Source organism: Astatotilapia calliptera, chromosome 23, assembly GCF_964374335.1.
Source record: "Astatotilapia calliptera chromosome 23, fAstCal68.1, whole genome shotgun sequence".
NCBI lineage: Eukaryota > Metazoa > Chordata > Actinopteri > Cichliformes > Cichlidae > Astatotilapia > Astatotilapia calliptera.
Window position 1 is genome coordinate 10,097,501 of NC_137443.1, and position 18,246 is coordinate 10,115,746.

The 18,246-nt window shown below is 34.6% G+C and overlaps 1 protein-coding gene and 1 long non-coding RNA gene across 3 annotated transcripts; one reads left to right on the forward strand and one right to left on the reverse strand.

Moving 5' to 3' along the window:
• Nucleotides 1–783: 783 nt before the first annotated feature.
• LOC145424419 (uncharacterized) lies at nt 784–12,057 on the reverse strand. Its single transcript, XR_013905498.1, has 2 exons — nt 10,814–12,057; nt 784–1,381 (listed from the first exon to the last, which is right to left on the reverse strand). It is a non-coding gene; the product is annotated as an uncharacterized LOC145424419 (long non-coding RNA).
• A 159-nt stretch (nt 12,058–12,216) lies between these two features.
• Nucleotides 12,217–18,241, forward strand: stx6 (syntaxin 6). 2 transcript variants are annotated; one of them, XM_026158655.2, is made up of 8 exons: nt 12,217–12,418; nt 13,911–14,080; nt 15,111–15,205; nt 15,354–15,410; nt 15,554–15,682; nt 15,759–15,865; nt 16,245–16,339; nt 16,617–18,241. In XM_026158655.2, exons 1-8 carry the CDS (start codon nt 12,384–12,386, stop codon nt 16,691–16,693), a joined length of 765 nt encoding a protein of 254 aa, XP_026014440.1. In that variant the 5' UTR covers nt 12,217–12,383; the 3' UTR covers nt 16,694–18,241. The 2 variants fall into 2 exon arrangements, with proteins under 2 accessions (XP_026014440.1, XP_080153856.1); XM_080297730.1 differs by lacking the exon at nt 12,217–12,418 and adding an exon at nt 12,448–12,472.
• The last annotated feature ends 5 nt before the right edge of the window (nt 18,242–18,246 follow it).

Below are 18,246 nucleotides of genomic sequence, written 5' to 3' on the forward strand. Positions count from 1 at the left end.
CCAAACATTAACATCCAGCTGTAAAACATCTGTCTGCTCAGAATGAGATGGTCAACTCCCGCAAATGTTGTACCTTTTATATTGTAAGGAAAAGACCCTACAATAATAAAAAGAAAACAGCAAAACCCCCAACAATCACATGACCCCCTTATGAGCAAGAACTCTGTTGACAGTGGGAGGGGAAAAAAAAAAAACCTTTTACAGTTTTTCACAGTTATTTACACACAATTTCTTGTACTTCAGACACAATGACTACAACATGCATCTGATGCACCAACCCCCTGAACCAATCCTGCTAAACTACAAACACAATTTCTGCTTTACACTCAAATTGCAGTTTTAAAACACACTTTTTTTTAACACACTACATGAAATTCTCTGCATTTGGCACAATTTTCATGAAGAAAATCTTTGTTTTCACAAGAAACACACTTTCATTCAAAATGGTAAGCTCAATTGCCCTACTTTTCCTACTAACTCATCACATGAAGGGCTCTAGACTGCGACCAATTTGGTCGCAAAATTTTTCAACTTAAAAAATCCTAGGTCGCACAGGTGCGACCAACTGTTTGAGTGGGAAAAAAAAAAGAAAGAAGAAAAAGAAAAGCCCCCACAACTCTGACAGTCTCCGTGTGGTCAAAACAGACACACATTATGCCCCTATTGTGGTCTAAACCAGAGGCGGAGCCAGACATTTGAAACACCCAGGGCTTAGCTCTAAAGGGTAGTATGCATGTGGGATTTTTTTTAATTTTTTTTGGGGGGGGGGGGGGGGGGGGGGGGTTAGAAATGACTGATTAATAGGCTCTGTTTTGAGTTTTGTTCAAAAAAGAATGACTTCATATAGGGAAAAATATATATCACGTATGCAGGACACCTTAAACTAGTTTTTTAATTAAGCAGCAAGGCAGAACAAAGGTGGGGCTGTATTAAGACACAAGGACTAAACCCCAATTCAACCAGACCCAGAACTGATCCGGAATTAAAACAGGACTGCAACAGTTCAAAATCAGGACTGATGACTTAACCAAGACAGAACCAGAATCAGAACTAGATGATAGTAGCACTAAAAATCATCATAGACCTGCACTACACTTATTTTTTTAATTCTACCAAAGTACACTATTTAGATTGAGAAAAGTTTATATAATTATTTAGCCTTGTTGTGCAAACAAGCCTGCATAACTTAATAAATATAGAATTTGAAAAATAGTAAACCTAAAAAGAAACACTAGGTACGAGATACAAGAGTACCTATGATACGGTGATACTTTTGGTAAACAACCATTTGACTAACATGTGTGTCTCACCTGCTCTTGTTCATCTCTGTTCTGTCCTCATTCTCCATCTCCCTCTCTGTTCCTCTCTCTCCCTCTTTGTGCTGACAATCATCAAATATACAGTTGAAACCAGATATTTACATACTCTTCAGATCAAAACACAAATACTTTTTTATTTGTAACATCAAATCAGACTAAATGTTTATTTTTTTTAGATTGATAAATATATCATTTATCAATAACATATTTGTTAGCTTTAAGAGTAAAGAGAGAAACTATCTGTATTTCTTAATTGTAAATGGCACCAAATTGTATTCAAAATTGAGCCACACTTATGGAGCTCCACGATTCTTTTCCTGGTGTTTTGGTTGATAAATTTAGGGCTGGGTATTGTCACTGATTTCTAGAATCGATTCAATTCCGATTCACAAGGTCCCGAATCGATTCGATCCACGATTCGATTTAATTCGATTTGATTCAATTCAATTCAATTTGAATCTGGGAAATTTTGACAGTCAGAAAAAGGAAGCTGACACACGCAAGACTTTATCAAAGGTGTGAGCATCACAGCAGATGCCTTTGTGTCAAAGTAGCTGAGGATAAAACACAGAAAAACATGAAGGCGATTTTCCTGGCCTGGATTTTATAAAAATATTCTGCAGTACATCAAAAACGAAAGAAAACCATTAATCAACACATGAACATTACCTCTGACGTTACAGCGGTTTTATTAGAGACATGGCTAAGCGTTTTGCATAATTTAAAAAAGTTTAAATTTGTTCAGTATTGAACGGCAGAAATTAGGTTTTCTTTTCGGAAGTATATAAAAAAAAACTTAAAAAAACGTCGGCCGACAGCGCTGTAAACAACGGTAGACTTGTGCGTAACAAGCAAGCGAATAATGAAGAAAACAGATTTTTAGACGGGAAACTGTTCTTGAAGTACAGAGAGAGAGGGAGAGAGAGGGAGAGAGAGAGAGAGAGAGCTGTGCATCGTGGTCGAAGCAAAACAGTAAAAGTAAGAGTGAATACATGACGATGTTTATGTGAAGCGTAGTTTGGATCTTCTTTTGCTGCTGGTTCGGTCAATATTGTTTGGAGAGACATCAAACTAACAGCTGTAGAATCAGCGCATAAAGGGCGTGAACACAAAGCGCGGACAGATCAGAATCAGCGAGCTGTCGGCTTTCAGCCCCGACCGTGAGAAAGGCCACATCTAACTGATTTGAACCGCGGGTTGTGTTGTTCCCGTGCTTTCATTCTAATTCTTTTGTTTTCATTCAAATTGCGTTCTTTTCATTGAAATGCCATTCTTTTGATTCTAATTCTGTTGTTTTCATTCAAATTCTGTTGTTTTCATTCAAATTCTGTTGTTTTCATTCAAATTCCGTTGTTTTCATTCAAACGTTGTTGTTTTTATTCAAATGCTGTTCTTCTCATTCTAATTCTTTTCATTTCATTTTAATTCCGTTGTTTTCATTCAAATTCCCGTGCTTTCATTCTAATGCTTTTGTTTTCATTCAAATTGCGTTCTTTTCATTCAAATTCCATTCTTTGATTCTGTTCTTTTCATTCAAATTCCATTCTTTTCCTTTAAATTCCGTTGCTTTCATTCAAATTCTGTTCTTTTCATTCAAATTCTGTTGTTTTCATTCAAATTCTGTTGTTTTTATTCTAATTCCGTTGTTTTCATTCACATTCCATTGTTTTCATTCAAATTCTATTGTTTGTTCTCAAATTCTGTTCTTTTCATTTTAATTCCGTTGTTTTCATTCAAATTCCGGTGCTTTCATTCTATTTTTTTTTGTTTCCATTCAAATACTGTTCTTTTCATTCAAATTCTGTAGTTTTCATTCAAATACTGTTCTTTTCATTCAAATTCTGTTGTTTTTATTCAAATGCTGTTCTTTTATTTTTAATTCCGTTGTTTTCATTCAAATTCCCGTGCTTTCAATCTAACCCTTTTGTTTTCATTCAAATTGCGTTCTTTTCATTCAAATTCCATTCTTTTGATTCTAATTCTGTTGTTTTCATTCAAATTCTGTTGTTTTCATTCAAATTCTGTTGTTTTTATTCAAATTCTCTTCTTTTCATTCTAATTCCATTGTTTTCATTCAAATTATGTTGTTTTTATTCAAATGCTGTTCTTTTATTTTTAATTCCGTTGTTTTCATTCAAATTCCCGTGCTTTCAATCTAACCCTTTTGTTTTCATTCAAATTGCGTTCTTTTCATTCAAATTCCATTCTTTGATTCTGTTCTTTTCATTCAAATTCCATTCTTTTCCTTTAAATTCCGTTGCTTTCATTCAAATTCTGTTCTTTTCATTCAAATTCTTTTCTTTTCATTCTAATTCTGTTGTTTTCATTCAAATTCTGTTCTTTTCATTTTAATTCCGTTGTTTTCATTCAAATTCCCGTGCTTTCAATCTAACCCTTTTGTTTTCATTCAAATTCTGTTCTTTTCATTCAAATTCTTTTCTTTTCATTCTAATTCTGTTCTTTTCATTCAAATTCTTTTCTTTTCATTCTAATTCTGTTGTTTTCATTCAAATTCTGTTGTTTTTATTCTAATTCCGTTGTTTACATTCAAATTCTGTTGTTTTTATTCAAATTCTGTTGTTTTTATTCAAATGCTGTTCTTCTCATTCTAATTCTACTCTTTTTATTCAAATTCTTTTGTTTTCATTCAAATTCTGTTCTTCTCATTCTAATTCTTTTCTTTTCATTTTAATTCCGTTGTTTTCATTCAAATTCCATTGTTTTCATTCTAATTCCGTTGTTTTCATTCAAATTCTGTTGTTTTTATTCAAATTCTCTTCTTTTCATTCTAATTCCGTTGTTTTCATTCAAATTCTGTTGTTTTTATTCAAATGCTGTTCTTTTATTTTTAATTCCGTTGTTTTCATTCAAATTCCCGTGCTTTCATTCTAATTCCTTTGTTTTCATTCAAATTAGGTTCTTTTCATTCTAATTCCGTTGTTTTCATTCAAATTCCCGTGCTTTCATTCTAATTCTTTTGTTTTCATTCAAATTGCGTTCTTTTCATTGAAATTCCATTCTTTTGATTCTAATTCTGTTGTTTTCATTCAAATTCTGTTGTTTTCATTCAAATTCTGTTGTTTTCATTCAAATTCTCTTCTTTTCATTCTAATTCCGTTGTTTTCATTCAAACGTTGTTGTTTTTATTCAAATGCTGTTCTTCTCATTCTAATTCTTTTATTTCATTTTAATTCCGTTGTTTTCATTCAAATTCCCGTGCTTTCATTCTAATTCTGTTGTTTTCATTCAAATTCTGTTGTTTTCATTCAAATTCTCTTCTTTTCATTCTAATTCCGTTGTTTTCATTCAAATTCTGTTGTTTTCATTCAAATTCTGTTGTTTTCATTCAAATTCTGTTTTTTTCATTCAAATTGCATTCTTTTCATTCAAATTCTTTTCTTTTCATTCTAATTCTGTTGTTTTCATTCTAATTCTGTTGTTTTCATTCAAATTCTGTTGTTTTCATTCAAATTCTGTTGTTTTTATTCAAATGCTGTTCTTCTCATTCTAATTCTACTCTTTTTATTCAAATTCTTTTGTTTTCATTCAAATTCTGTTCTAATCATTCTAATTCTGTTCTTTTCATTCTAATTCCGTTGTTTTCATTCAAATTCCCGTGCTTTCATTCTAATTCTTTTGTTTTCATTCAAATTGCGTTCTTTTCATTGAAATTCCATTCTTTTGATTCAAATTCTGTTGTTTTCATTCAAATTCTGTTGTTTTCATTCAAATTCTGTTGTTTTCATTCAAATTCTCTTCTTTTCATTCTAATTCCGTTGTTTTCATTCAAACGTTGTTGTTTTTATTCAAATGCTGTTCTTCTCATTCTAATTCTTTTCATTTCATTTTAATTCCGTTGTTTTCATTCAAATTCCCGTGCTTTCATTCTAATTCTTTTGTTTTCATTCAAATTCTGTTGTTTTCATTCAAATTGCGTTCTTTTCATTCAAATTCTGTTGTTTTCATTCAAATTGCGTTCTTTTCATTCAAATTCTTTTCTTTTCATTCTAATTCTGTTGTTTTCATTCAAATTCTGTTGTTTTCATTCAAATTCTGTTGTTTTCATTCAGATTCTGTTGTTTTTATTCAAATGATGTTCTTCTCATTCTAATTCTACTCTTTTTATTCAAATTCTTTTGTTTTCATTCAAATTCTGTTCTTTTCATTCAAATTCCATTCTTTTCCTTTAAATTCCATTGTTTTCATTCAAATACTGTTCTTTTCATTCAAATTGTTCTTTTCATTCTAATTCTTTTGTTTTCATTCAAAATCTGTTCTTTTCATTCACATTCCATTGTTTTCATTCAAATTCTATTGTTTATTCTCAAATTCTGTTCTTTTCATTTTAATTCCGTTGTTTTCATTCAAATTCCGGTGCTTTCATTCTATTTTTTTTTGTTTCCATTCAAATACTGTTCTTTTCATTCAAATTCTGTAGTTTTCATTCAAATACTGTTCTTTTCATTCAAATTCTGTAGTTTTCATTCAAATACTGTTCTTTTCATTTTAATTCCGTTGTTTTCATTCAAATTCCCGTGCTTTCAATGTAACCCTTTTGTTTTCATTCAAATTGCGTTCTTTTCATTCAAATTCCATTCTTTTCCTTTAAATTCCGTTGCTTTCATTCAAATTCTGTTATCTTTATTCAAATTCTGTTCTTCTCATTCTAATTCTACTCTTTTAATTCAAATTCTGTTGTTTTCATTCAAATGCTGTTCTTTTCATTCTAATTCCGTTGTTTTCATTCAAATTCTGTTGTTTTTATTCAAATGCTGTTCTTCTCATTCTAATTCTACTCTTTTTATTCAAATTCTTTTCTTTTCATTCAAATTCGATTCTTCTCATTCTAATTCTTTTCTTTTCATTTTAATTCCGTTGTTTTCATTCAAATTCCCGTGCTTTCATTCTATTTTTTTCTCTTTTCATTCAAATTCTGTTGTTTTCATTCAAATTCCATTCTTTTCCTTTAAATTCCATTCTTTTGATTCTAATTCTGTTGTTTTCATTCAAATTCTGTTGTTTTCATTCAAATTCTCTTCTTTTCATTCTAATTCCGTTGTTTTCATTCAAATTCTGTTGTTTTCATTCAAATTCTGTTGTTTTCATTCAAATTGCGTTCTTTTCATTCAAATTCTTTTCTTTTCATTCTAATTCTGTTGTTTTCATTCAAATTCTGTTGTTTTCATTCAAATTCTGTTGTTTTTATTCAAATGCTGTTCTTCTCAATCTAATTCTACTCTTTTTATTCAAATTCTTTTGTTTTCATTCAAATTCTGTTCTTTTCATTCAAATTCCATTCTTTTCCTTTAAATTCCATTGTTTTCATTCAAATACTGTTCTTTTCATTCAAATTGTTCTTTTCATTCTAATTCTTTTGTTTTCATTCAAAATCTGTTCTTTTCATTCACATTCCATTGTTTTCATTCAAATTCTATTGTTTATTCTCAAATACTGTTCTTTTCATTTTAATTCCGTTGTTTTCATTCAAATTCCGGTGCTTTCATTCTATTTTTTTTTTGTTTCCATTCAAATACTGTTCTTTTCATTCAAATTCTGTAGTTTTCATTCAAATACTGTTCTTTTCATTTTAATTCCGTTGTTTTCATTCAAATTCCCGTGCTTTCAATGTAACCCTTTTGTTTTCATTCAAATTGCGTTCTTTTCATTCAAATTCCATTCTTTTCCTTTAAATTCCGTTGCTTTCATTCAAATTCTGTTATCTTTATTCAAATTCTGTTCTTCTCATTCTAATTCTACTCTTTTAATTCAAATTCTGTTGTTTTCATTCAAATGCTGTTCTTTTCATTCTAATTCCGTTGTTTTCATTCAAATTCTGTTGTTTTTATTCAAATGCTGTTCTTCTCATTCTAATTCTACTCTTTTTATTCAAATTCTTTTCTTTTCATTCAAATTCGATTCTTCTCATTCTAATTCTTTTCTTTTCATTTTAATTCCGTTGTTTTCATTCAAATTCCGGTGCTTTCATTCTATTTTTTTCTCTTTTCATTCAAATTCTGTTGTTTTCATTCAAATTCCATTCTTTTCCTTTAAATTCCATTCTTTTGATTCTAATTCTGTTGTTTTCATTCAAATTCTGTTGTTTTCATTCAAATTCTCTTCTTTTCATTCTAATTCCGTTGTTTTCATTCAAATTCTGTTGTTTTCATTCAAATTCTGTTGTTTTCATTCAAATTCTGTTGTTTTCATTCAAATTGCGTTCTTTTCATTCAAATTCTTTTCTTTTCATTCTAATTCTGTTGTTTTCATTCAAATTCTGTTGTTTTCATTCAAATTCTGTTGTTTTTATTCAAATGCTGTTCTTCTCATTCTAATTCTACTCTTTTTATTCAAATTCTTTTGTTTTCATTCAAATTCTGTTCTTTTCATTCAAATTCCATTCTTTTCCTTTAAATTCCATTGTTTTCATTCAAATACTGTTCTTTTCATTCAAATTGTTCTTTTCATTCTAATTCTTTTGTTTTCATTCAAAATCTGTTCTTTTCATTCACATTCCATTGTTTTCATTCAAATTCTATTGTTTATTCTCAAATTCTGTTCTTTTCATTTTAATTCCGTTGTTTTCATTCAAATTCCGGTGCTTTCATTCTATTTTTTTTTGTTTCCATTCAAATACTGTTCTTTTCATTCAAATTCTGTAGTTTTCATTCAAATACTGTTCTTTTCATTCAAATTCTGTAGTTTTCATTCAAATACTGTTCTTTTCATTTTAATTCCGTTGTTTTCATTCAAATTCCCGTGCTTTCAATGTAACCCTTTTGTTTTCATTCAAATTGCGTTCTTTTCATTCAAATTCCATTCTTTTCCTTTAAATTCCGTTGCTTTCATTCAAATTCTGTTATCTTTATTCAAATTCTGTTCTTCTCATTCTAATTCTACTCTTTTAATTCAAATTCTGTTGTTTTCATTCAAATGCTGTTCTTTTCATTCTAATTCCGTTGTTTTCATTCAAATTCTGTTGTTTTTATTCAAATGCTGTTCTTCTCATTCTAATTCTACTCTTTTTATTCAAATTCTTTTGTTTTCATTCAAATTCGATTCTTCTCATTCTAATTCTTTTCTTTTCATTTTAATTCCGTTGTTTTCATTCAAATTCCGGTGCTTTCATTCTATTTTTTTCTCTTTTCATTCAAATTCTGTTCTTTTCATTCAAATTCCATTCTTTTCCTTTAAATTCCATTGTTTTCATTCAAAATCTGTTCTTTTCATTTTAATTCCGTTGTTTTCATTCAAATTCCGGTGCTTTCATTCTATTTTTTTTTGTTTCCATTCAAATACTGTTCTTTTCATTCAAATTCTGTAGTTTTCATTCAAATACTGTTCTTTTCATTCAAATTCTGTAGTTTTCATTCAAATACTGTTCTTTTATTTTTAATTCCGTTGTTTTCATTCAAATTCTCGTGCTTTCAATCTAACCCTTTTGTTTTCATTCAAATTGCGTTCTTTTCATTCAAATTCCATTCTTTGATTCTGTTCTTTTCATTCAAATTCCATTCTTTTCCTTTAAATTCCGTTGCTTTCATTCAAATTCTGTTCTTTTCATTCAAATTCTTTTCTTTTCATTCTAATTCTGTTGTTTTCATTCAAATTCTGTTCTTTTCATTTTAATTCCGTTGTTTTCATTCAAATTCCCGTGCTTTCAATCTAACCCTTTTGTTTTCATTCAAATTCTGTTCTTTTCATTCAAATTCTTTTCTTTTCATTCTAATTCTGTTCTTTTCATTCAAATTCTTTTCTTTTCATTCTAATTCTGTTGTTTTCATTCAAATTCTGTTGTTTTTATTCTAATTCCGTTGTTTACATTCAAATTCTGTTGTTTTTATTCAAATGCTGTTCTTCTCATTCTAATTCTACTCTTTTTATTCAAATGCTGTTCTTTTATTTTTAATTCCGTTGTTTTCATTCAAATTCCCGTGCTTTCATTCTAATTCCTTTGTTTTCATTCAAATTAGGTTCTTTTCATTCTAATTCCGTTGTTTTCATTCAAATTGCGTTCTTTTCATTGAAAGTCCATTCTTTTGATTCTAATTCTGTTGTTTTCATTCAAATTCTGTTGTTTTCATTCAAATTCTGTTGTTTTCATTCAAATTCTCTTCTTTTCATTCAAATTCCATTCTTTGATTCTGTTCTTTTCATTCAAATTCCATTCTTTTCCTTTAAATTCCGTTGCTTTCATTCAAATTCTGTTCTTTTCATTCAAATTCTTTTGTTTTCATTCTAATTCTGTTGTTTTCATTCAAATTCTTTTGTTTTTATTCTAATTCCGTTGTTTTCATTCAAATTCTGTTGTTTTCATTCAAATTCTGTTGTTTTCATTCAAATTCTGTTGTTTTTATTCAAATGCTGTTCTTCTCATTCTAATTCTACTCTTTTTATTCAAATTCTTTTGTTTTCATTCAAATTCTGTTCTAATCATTCTAATTCTGTTCTTTTCATTCTAATTCTTTTGTTTTCATTCAAATTCCGGTGCTTTCATTCTAATTCCTTTGTTTTCATTCATATTCTCTTCTTTTCATTCTAATTCCGTTGTTTTCATTCAAATTCTGTTGTTTTCATTCAAATACTGTTCTTCTCATTCTAATTCTGTTCTTTTCATTTTAATTCCGTTGTTTTCATTCAAATTCCCGTGCTTTCATTCTAATTCTTTTTTTCATTCAAATTCTGTTCTTTTCCTTTAAATTCCGTTGCTTTCATTAAAATTCTGTTCTTTTCATTCAAATTCTTTTCTTTTCATTCTAATTCTGTTGTTTTCATTCAAATTCTGTTGTTTTTATTCTAATTCCGTTGTTTTCATTCAAATTCTGTTGTTTTCATTCAAATTCTGTTGTTTTCATTCAAATTCTGTTGTTTTTATTCAAATGCTGTTCTTCTCATTCTAATTCTACTCTTTTTATTCAAATTCTTTTGTTTTCATTCAAATTCTGTTCTAATCATTCTAATTCTGTTCTTTTCATTCTAATTCTTTTGTTTTCATTCAAATTCCGGTGCTTTCATTCTAATTCCTTTGTTTTCATTCAAATTCTCTTCTTTTCATTTAAATTCCATTCTTTTCCTTTAAATTCCGTTGCTTTCATTCAAATACTGTTCTTTCCATTCAAATTCTGTTCTTTTCATTCTAATTCTTTTGTTTTCATTCAAAATCATTCCTTTTCATTCACATTCGATTCTTCTCATTCTATTTCTGTTCTTTTCATTTTAATTCCGTTGTTTTCATTCAAATTCTGTTGTTTTTATTCCATTTCTTTTTTAAGGAGCCGTTCGCAACTCTACTAACTAACCTTATGAATAAAATAAAGTTCACTACCAGTAACATCATAGCACCCACCCAGCTGTACTGTATAAAAACTCTGTCAAGCTGGCTAGAACGCAGTACGAGTTATTGTAACTGACGGTAAAAAGTCAGCACAACGAAAATAAACTCCACCTAAACTTGGTATATATCTGACCCAGATAGACTGCAGGTCATAACTTCTTACCTGAAGTTCAGTTCACCTGACACTCGGACCGGCGGCTGCCTCGGGTCTCTCCTCCTGCCTCACCTTCCCTCATCCACCTGCTGGCCTGGAAGCCCCACCATAGACACCACCAAACAACTGAGTTATTTTTACACATCGACCTGCATCTGGCCAATCCACCACCTCTCATTGTTCATGCCATTACAAAAAAAATAAAAAATAAGTCACCGGGCATATGCCCGGTATGCCCGATGGCCAGTCCAGCTATGTTTACCTGCAACCAAATCTGCAGCTCCATACAGCAATGTTACGACTTAGATTATATCTTATAACTCATAACTCTTATGTTAGCTGCCCTCAGTAGCATACTGTCTGATATATTCCACGGCTGCAATAATTCTTTAAGTGTTATTCTTTCCTTGGGATTCTAATTTCACCGAAGTTTACTAAACTCAACAAACTTAATATTACTTACCGGGACATTTATTCTGTCCTCATTTTCTTTCATCGAAAAATTGTTTCCTGCAGTGCCGTCTTTCGTGCTTGGCTCTCCTACCTTTGCTAACGTGATGCACATAGCGCAGAAACCGATGCTACATTCACTTACACTCGGATATCTGAGCTTCACCGTAAAAACATAATCGTACATTTGATATTTGATTGAATTTTATTGTTTTGCCTTCGGGGTGGCACCTGGGGTGGCCAGTCTGGTTGGGGGGTGGGGGGGGGGGGTGGCCTGTGCCCCCCCCCCAGGCCACCCCGCTGGACACGCCACTGAGCAAAGACTAAAAGGGAAAAAAAAAAAAGAAACAGGGCAGGGTTCGGTGGTTGAATCATCCGTCCCCACCAATGCCAAAACCAAATCTACGCCCTTGCCCTCACTACACACTTTATACACTTTTCTCAGACAGGCATGACCATTTTCACACTCTTCTCTCTTGTTTAAACACCCTCAAAGGTGAAACCTTGGTAGAAAAATAAGTCCAGTATTATAGAATGAAACCAAAGGCACCCACAGTTGCCTTTGACGGTGCAAAACGTTTCATCGACATTGTTGTGTTTGTTGGGGAGAAAACAAACATACAATAATGCACTTCAGAGTCACACTACTAGCGATCGAAGATTTATGTAAATTGGACAAGCTGAACTCATTCTGTACTGTACAGGACCACGGCACGAGATTGATTGACAATCAATGATCTACAGCCAATCAGGACGGAGAACACAATGCGCTTTAAAAAAATAAAATAAAATAAATCATGCAAAATTGCACACACAAAAAAAAATAAATCCGCGAAACACCGATTCCGCGAAAGGTGAATCGCGAGGGACCACTGTATAATATTGCAATTAAATGTTATTTCCCCGCAACTGCTGGTGGCACTGTTTTCTTGTTTGGAAACTGTAGTAAGAGTCGGAGAAGAAGAAGAAGAAGAAGAAGAGTGCCATCGCGGAGCTGTTTCCGGTGCTACGTGTAAACAAAGCCTGTTAGCGGCTCCGTTAGCGGCTTCGTGAGGACGGACCGGCGGAAATCAGAATCCGCGGATTCGGTTACGAGAAAGTGGGTGATGGAGTGAGCAGAGCCGGCGGGATGTCCATGGAAGACCCGTTCTTCGTCGTCAAAGGGTCAGAACCGCGTCGCTAACACAGGGCTAGCAGCTAACATTAGCCTGCGGACAGGTGATAGCTGATCCATAATCGATCTGATCGTTGATCTGTTTCCGTCAATAGTGAGACCGACGTGTGTGCCGGAGCAGATTCACGGCAACTAACGTGCTAACGTTAACATAAACGTGTCTTCACAGTTAGTTTATTAGCATGTTAGCCTGTTAGCTTTGTGTGTTTTTTATCAGATTAAAGTTTTAGGAGGTGTTTTAGACCGTCTGTGTGTACCACGATGATGATGATGAGAAAGAGTGAGAGACTCTATTTAGATCAAATTTACCAGCTTCTGTTTGGAGCAGGTGGAATGAAGCTGAAACAGCAACAATTAAAATAATATAATAATAACATTTGGATAGGCGACAGAGAATTAATGAATGAGTGGGTGAATAATAATAATATTGTTATTAATAGTAATGATGACATTTCCAGATAGGTGTATGTTTATCAGAGAGTCACAGACCTCCTGTATGTTGTGGAGGTGAAGCAGTTTGTGCAGCAGGCGAGATCAGGATGATCCGTGGTGGAGAACACTTTGTGCACTGGCTTCGTTTCCACCACAGCTTTATAGTGTCTGCAGCCAATCGCAGAACGCTCTCCAGATCACTTTCTATGGTCTCTTGGTGTCTCCAACTTTTATGATGCTCCTCCTCAGTGATCTGTGAGGGGTGTGGTGTGTGTTCTCTCATGATGTTCCCAATGAATCCCAAAGTGAACTGTGTCTCCTTGAACGTATAAACCACCACACAGCAGCAACTGCATCATGTTAAATGAAAGTGACCTCCATGATGATTGTATAATACACTGTGCAAACTTCAGAGGCTTAAGACGTTTTCACCTCTGATCTCAGGTGGGCGAGGCTGGCCTCTCAAGCACCTTAATCACTTGTCACATGAGGGAACACCTGTATCTCCTCCTGATTCACACACAGGACCACAGCTTGTGCTTATATCGCTTCTGATTTCAGCCTGTTTGAACGTTACAGATGAGATGTTTGATTTTATTGATCAGTGATATATAACCTGTTTACAGGTGTAACATTACTTCACCCTAATAGGTTCCTTTCTATAAGTAGCTTTTTGTTTTGACATAATCAGTTCCTTCACATGTTTTCTTCTTTTTCATATTTTGCATGGAGAATGGGGGACATGGCAGAGTACAGATAGTGAGCCATGTGATTTTAAAAACATTTTGATTCCTTGGCTCTGTAAAATAACAACCGGGTGGCTGTGCAGATTTGACTGAAATTGTTGCTGGACATTTAAACACTGATCAGTAAACGATCCATAAAGTTGACCCTCCAGTTTTGTATTTATTTAGTTTTCCAGTTACCTTACGTCACATGAAAACACCCTGCAGCAGATAGACCTGGTTCTGTTTCTGGTTTGTGCTATTAAGGTTCCTCTGAAGCTCAACTTCACCTGTTTGTTTTTTTGTTTTTGTTTTGTTTTTTTAGCGAGGTGCAGAAAGCAGTCAACGCTGCTCAGAGCCTCCATCATAGATGGAGCGAACTGATGGTGGAGGGAGGCGGAGCCTCCAAGGAGGAGATAGACTGGACGACCAATGAGCTGAGGAACAGCCTGCGCTCCATCGAGTGGGACCTAGAGGACCTTGACGAGACAATCAATATCCTTCAAATGTGAAGCCAGCAGAAACACGCACAGGTGTATATACAGGCGTACTGGAAAGGTGAATACAGTTTTATGATTAGAGCATCTGATATTGGCTGATTCGTTCAGCTGTGGAAAAAGAAAGAATGAAGAAGAAGAGGAGATGTGTATCACCTCAAAACCCTGGACAGTGAAGACAGTTTTGTTTGTAAATCTTCACATAGACCTGGTGCACAAGGTGAGATGGAGCAATTTGTTTGGTTCATAAATGGTTAGAGTCTGTTTGATGACAATTTAATGAAGAAGAGGAGGGTTAACAGACTCCTCCCCTCCCACTGCATCTGAAGCTGCTGATTGACACCCGTTTCCTTGTACATGCTGAGAGCAGATCAATCAATTAGTAATCATTAATTACATATTTACAAACACTGAAATTGGCTCCAATCAATCACTGATTGTGAAGACAGAGTAAGTGATCGTGTTGAATTTATTAGAACAGGTCCCTCTTCTATGGAACCAGCTTCTAGTTTTGATTCAGGAGACAGACACTATTTCTACTTTTAAGATTAGGGTTAGGCTTCAAACTTTTCTTTTTGCTTCTCTGGCTCTGTTCCACAGCATGGTTCTGTCTTCATCCCCTCATCCCTAACTGATCTCTCAGAAGGCCACCCCTCACTGAGCATGGTTCTGCTGGAGGTTTCCTTCTGTTAAAAGGAAGAAACCTCCACCTTTCTACTGTCGCCAAGTGCGTGCACATAGGTCGTCTGATTGTTGGGTTTTTTTCAGTTTTCTCGGGCCTTTACCTAACCTAACACTATAAAGCAACTGTTGTTGTGATTTTTCGTCATTAACTTCAGCTAATATATTAAAATGTGTTTCTTATTTTGTTAAATATGCTCTCTGAGCTGAACTAGGTTTTACTTTCATCTTTAGCATGCATTAGGGGGCTACATGCCACCCCTGAGTTGAGGTCACGTCACCAACATTGTCATTATGTAACATGTTTTATATGAAAATAAGATAATTCTTCTTAACGGTAAGTTTACGTATTGTCGAGTCGAACCCAAAGAAGTTCAACCTGGATGCTGCCGAGCTGTCTAAGAGGAAGGCCTTCATCAACAGCATGCGGGTTGCCGTCAAGGTAACTTTATTGACAACAGGAGATCAATGGCTCAGACAGAAGGACCCAGTCATATTCTAATAATTTACAAGGTAGATCGTTCAGGTGATTGATTACCTGAGATGTCCAGAATTGATCGATTTGATTTGCTGCTGTGTTTGTTTTGCAGGAAATGAAAGCTCAGATGTCGATTCCACCTGCTGCTTCTGACCGAAAGAACAAACAGGTAACTGTCACACCTGCCTACGGGTGATCCATTACCCGAGACTGCAGAACCTTCAGGGCACCACAAGATCTCAGTTGGATCCTCTTGGGGTCCTCCTGTATACCTGGTCTTGGTGCACGTGTAACTGTTGTTGTGACCTTCAGGCTCTGCTGGGTGAACGTGGTGCTCAGGGCCCCATATGGCAGCCTGGTGCAGATAAGTACAGCCGACTGGACCACCAGCTACAGAACGCTAACTCTCAGATCATCGAGGAACAGCAGGTCCAGCAGCAGGTACAAGAACACCTGAGAAACCTAAACAAGTTTTCCACCTTTACAATGCCGCTAAAGTGTTTCCTGTCTCTGATAGCTGATTGCGGAGCAGCAGGATGAGCAGCTGGAACTTGTGTCGGGAACCATCGGAGTCCTGAAGAACATGTCGGAGCGAATCGGCATGGAGCTGGATGAGCAGGCCGTGTAAGAACCGAGTGTAGTAAGAGGGGTGGGTGGGAACGTCATGTGACTACAAAATGTCAGAGTGGTAAAGGTGATTCGGTAAACTAAAGTTCCTGTGATCCCTATGTCGGTGCTTTCTCAAAGGCATTATGTTTGTTTTTGTTGTTGTGTTTTTTTTTATGTGACGATTAAAGGTCACTTCCTGTTCTTGCTCCTCACCATAGCGGCTCATTGTCTGCTCTTTTGTATATGAAAAAGCTTCAGACAGCTTTTAGTTTCTGATATAGTAATTTCCAAATAAAATTTAATTGAACTGGAACTTTATTTGGCCTGTAATAAGCAAAGAGGTGAGGGGGGAGTGGAGGCACCTGTCAGAGACTTACTGATGTCCTTCCTGCAGGATGTTGGATGACTTTGGCCATGAGATGGACAACACTCAGTCCAAACTGGACAACGTAATGAAGAAGCTCGCCAAGGTGTCCCACATGACCAGCGGTAATCTGCCCAACAGCACATGAAACAAGATATGAGTTAACTCAGAGGGGTGGGCAGGGTTTTAGATGTTCAGAGCTGATGAATCAGAAATGATCAATTAGGGCAGGAAATTTTGTAGCTTTAAGCTGATTTGGATTTATTGATGATGATGATGGAATTATTGATCTTGCTGTAGTTCTTCCCTCTGCGGATTGAACTGAGCTGGAGTCAGTGTGACTACCTGTGTTAATGAGGTGCACTCACCTGTACTCATCTTATTAACTCTGTGTGTTTGCAGATCGTCGTCAGTGGTGTGCCATCGGCGTGCTGCTTACCATCCTCTTCATCATCATTCTCCTTTTCTTTATACTCTGATCAATGCCTCCACCTATCGACATGAAATCTTAATCCCGTTTACTGGACTCCATTTATACTCTACTGAACATTCTTTGGACTGTGCTGAACTTTATTTAGACTCTAATGGACTCTTCCTGCTGATCGGGAGTGAACAGCACTTTTGGTTCCTTGAGTGTTTAACTGTTAGAACCACCTCAGAGGTCAAAGGTCATGTTTGGTGTGGTTTTGATTGGTTGTTCTTTTTATTTAAAACTGAAAATAACAAGTTTCACTCGAGTTTAATGTGGACTTATTCTGCTCCTTTGCACAGTAGCTTTGCGTGAGTCACAGCTCAAAGTAATCCTTCTTTTATTTGATACTAGGCCTTGGTGCAGCCCCTCAATTTATCCTCCAACACTTCAAGACAGTCTTATTGGCTGCCCCTCATAAACAGAAGGTATGAACAGCAGGTGGGTGGGGCTTCTATCCTCTCTGTGGCATCTTCCAGATTCAAGAATAGAAAAAATGTTGAGAGCAGTCTGAGCTCTTGGCTCACAGGGAAAACTATATCCTCCTGAGAAACAAGGAAAAAGGAATCTTTTTGTGATTTCCTTCCTTTTTGGAGCTAAAAGAGGCCACCCAGACACATGAGATCTCAATGGAAATCCCAGGATGTCCTCTATTTAGTACGTCAGGACTTAGTAGGGTAGAACAAATAATTCAAAACATATAGACCAAAAACAAATGTACATTAGAGAGGAAATGATGAATAGGCTGGTTCTCAGGAGGGTATGCACTGTGACCTAATTATTAGAAACTTTAATACAAACATCCGTCACAGGAGCAGGAGACACACGACAGGAAGTGAGGAGAGCAGGTCCACTTTAAAGACACTTTTATCCAGTTGTGTTGAATACTAATTTTAATTTAACTCACATTTAGTTCAGTTCAAACTGGTTTAGTTCAGTTTGAACTTCATGGCAGTACTTTACAGCTAAAGTAGAAACACTAAAATTCCTGTTTTGTTTTTTGACTGAAACCGTTTTATTTTGTTGTCTTTTTTATTTCTGTTTCCTGTATTTATCACATGTGCAGCATATTGAGTGACTTATTGACCTGTGGATGACTTCCTGTGGCTCCTTTAGTGTACTATTCTTACTATTCTGAAGGCTGGTGAGCAAGTTAGTTAAAACATGAAAATGGATGACGGCAGCAACAGCCAGTCACATTGTCCTAGATATCGGGTTTATGGTACGGCGTGACGGTGGCAATTCTCCTGGGGCCGCTAAAATGTTTCCTGAATAAATGATCTCAGTGTTCTGATGTCTGACTGAAACGCAAAACAAACTGAAATAAAGATTGTGACAAACCTAAAATTTCACCTGCTTTTACACTAAAGATTAACCAGACTGCTCATGTTTCCGCAAAACTTTATTCCTCACACTAAACAAGAATAAATAATGAGTGTCCGAATGGAGAAAGCTGTTACAGATCAGTGATTGATAAAAGTATTATCTGGTGACCGATGGTATGATATGTCTCGAGCTTTTTTTTTTTTTTTTATTCAATAAAGAAAAGAAAAGAAAACAGAC

What these genes read in the sequence shown, in the direction of transcription:
- stx6 (XM_026158655.2), top strand. Translation starts at nt 12,384, where the DNA reads ATGTCCATGGAAGACCCGTTCTTCGTCGTCAAAGG. An exon ending in CCGTTCTTCGTCGTCAAAGG is followed by an intron (nt 12,419 to 13,910) that starts GTCAGAACCGCG and finishes TTGTTTTTTTAG; the next exon opens with CGAGGTGCAGAAAGCAGTCA. An exon ending in GCATGCGGGTTGCCGTCAAG is followed by an intron (nt 15,206 to 15,353) that starts GTAACTTTATTG and finishes TTTGTTTTGCAG; the next exon opens with GAAATGAAAGCTCAGATGTC.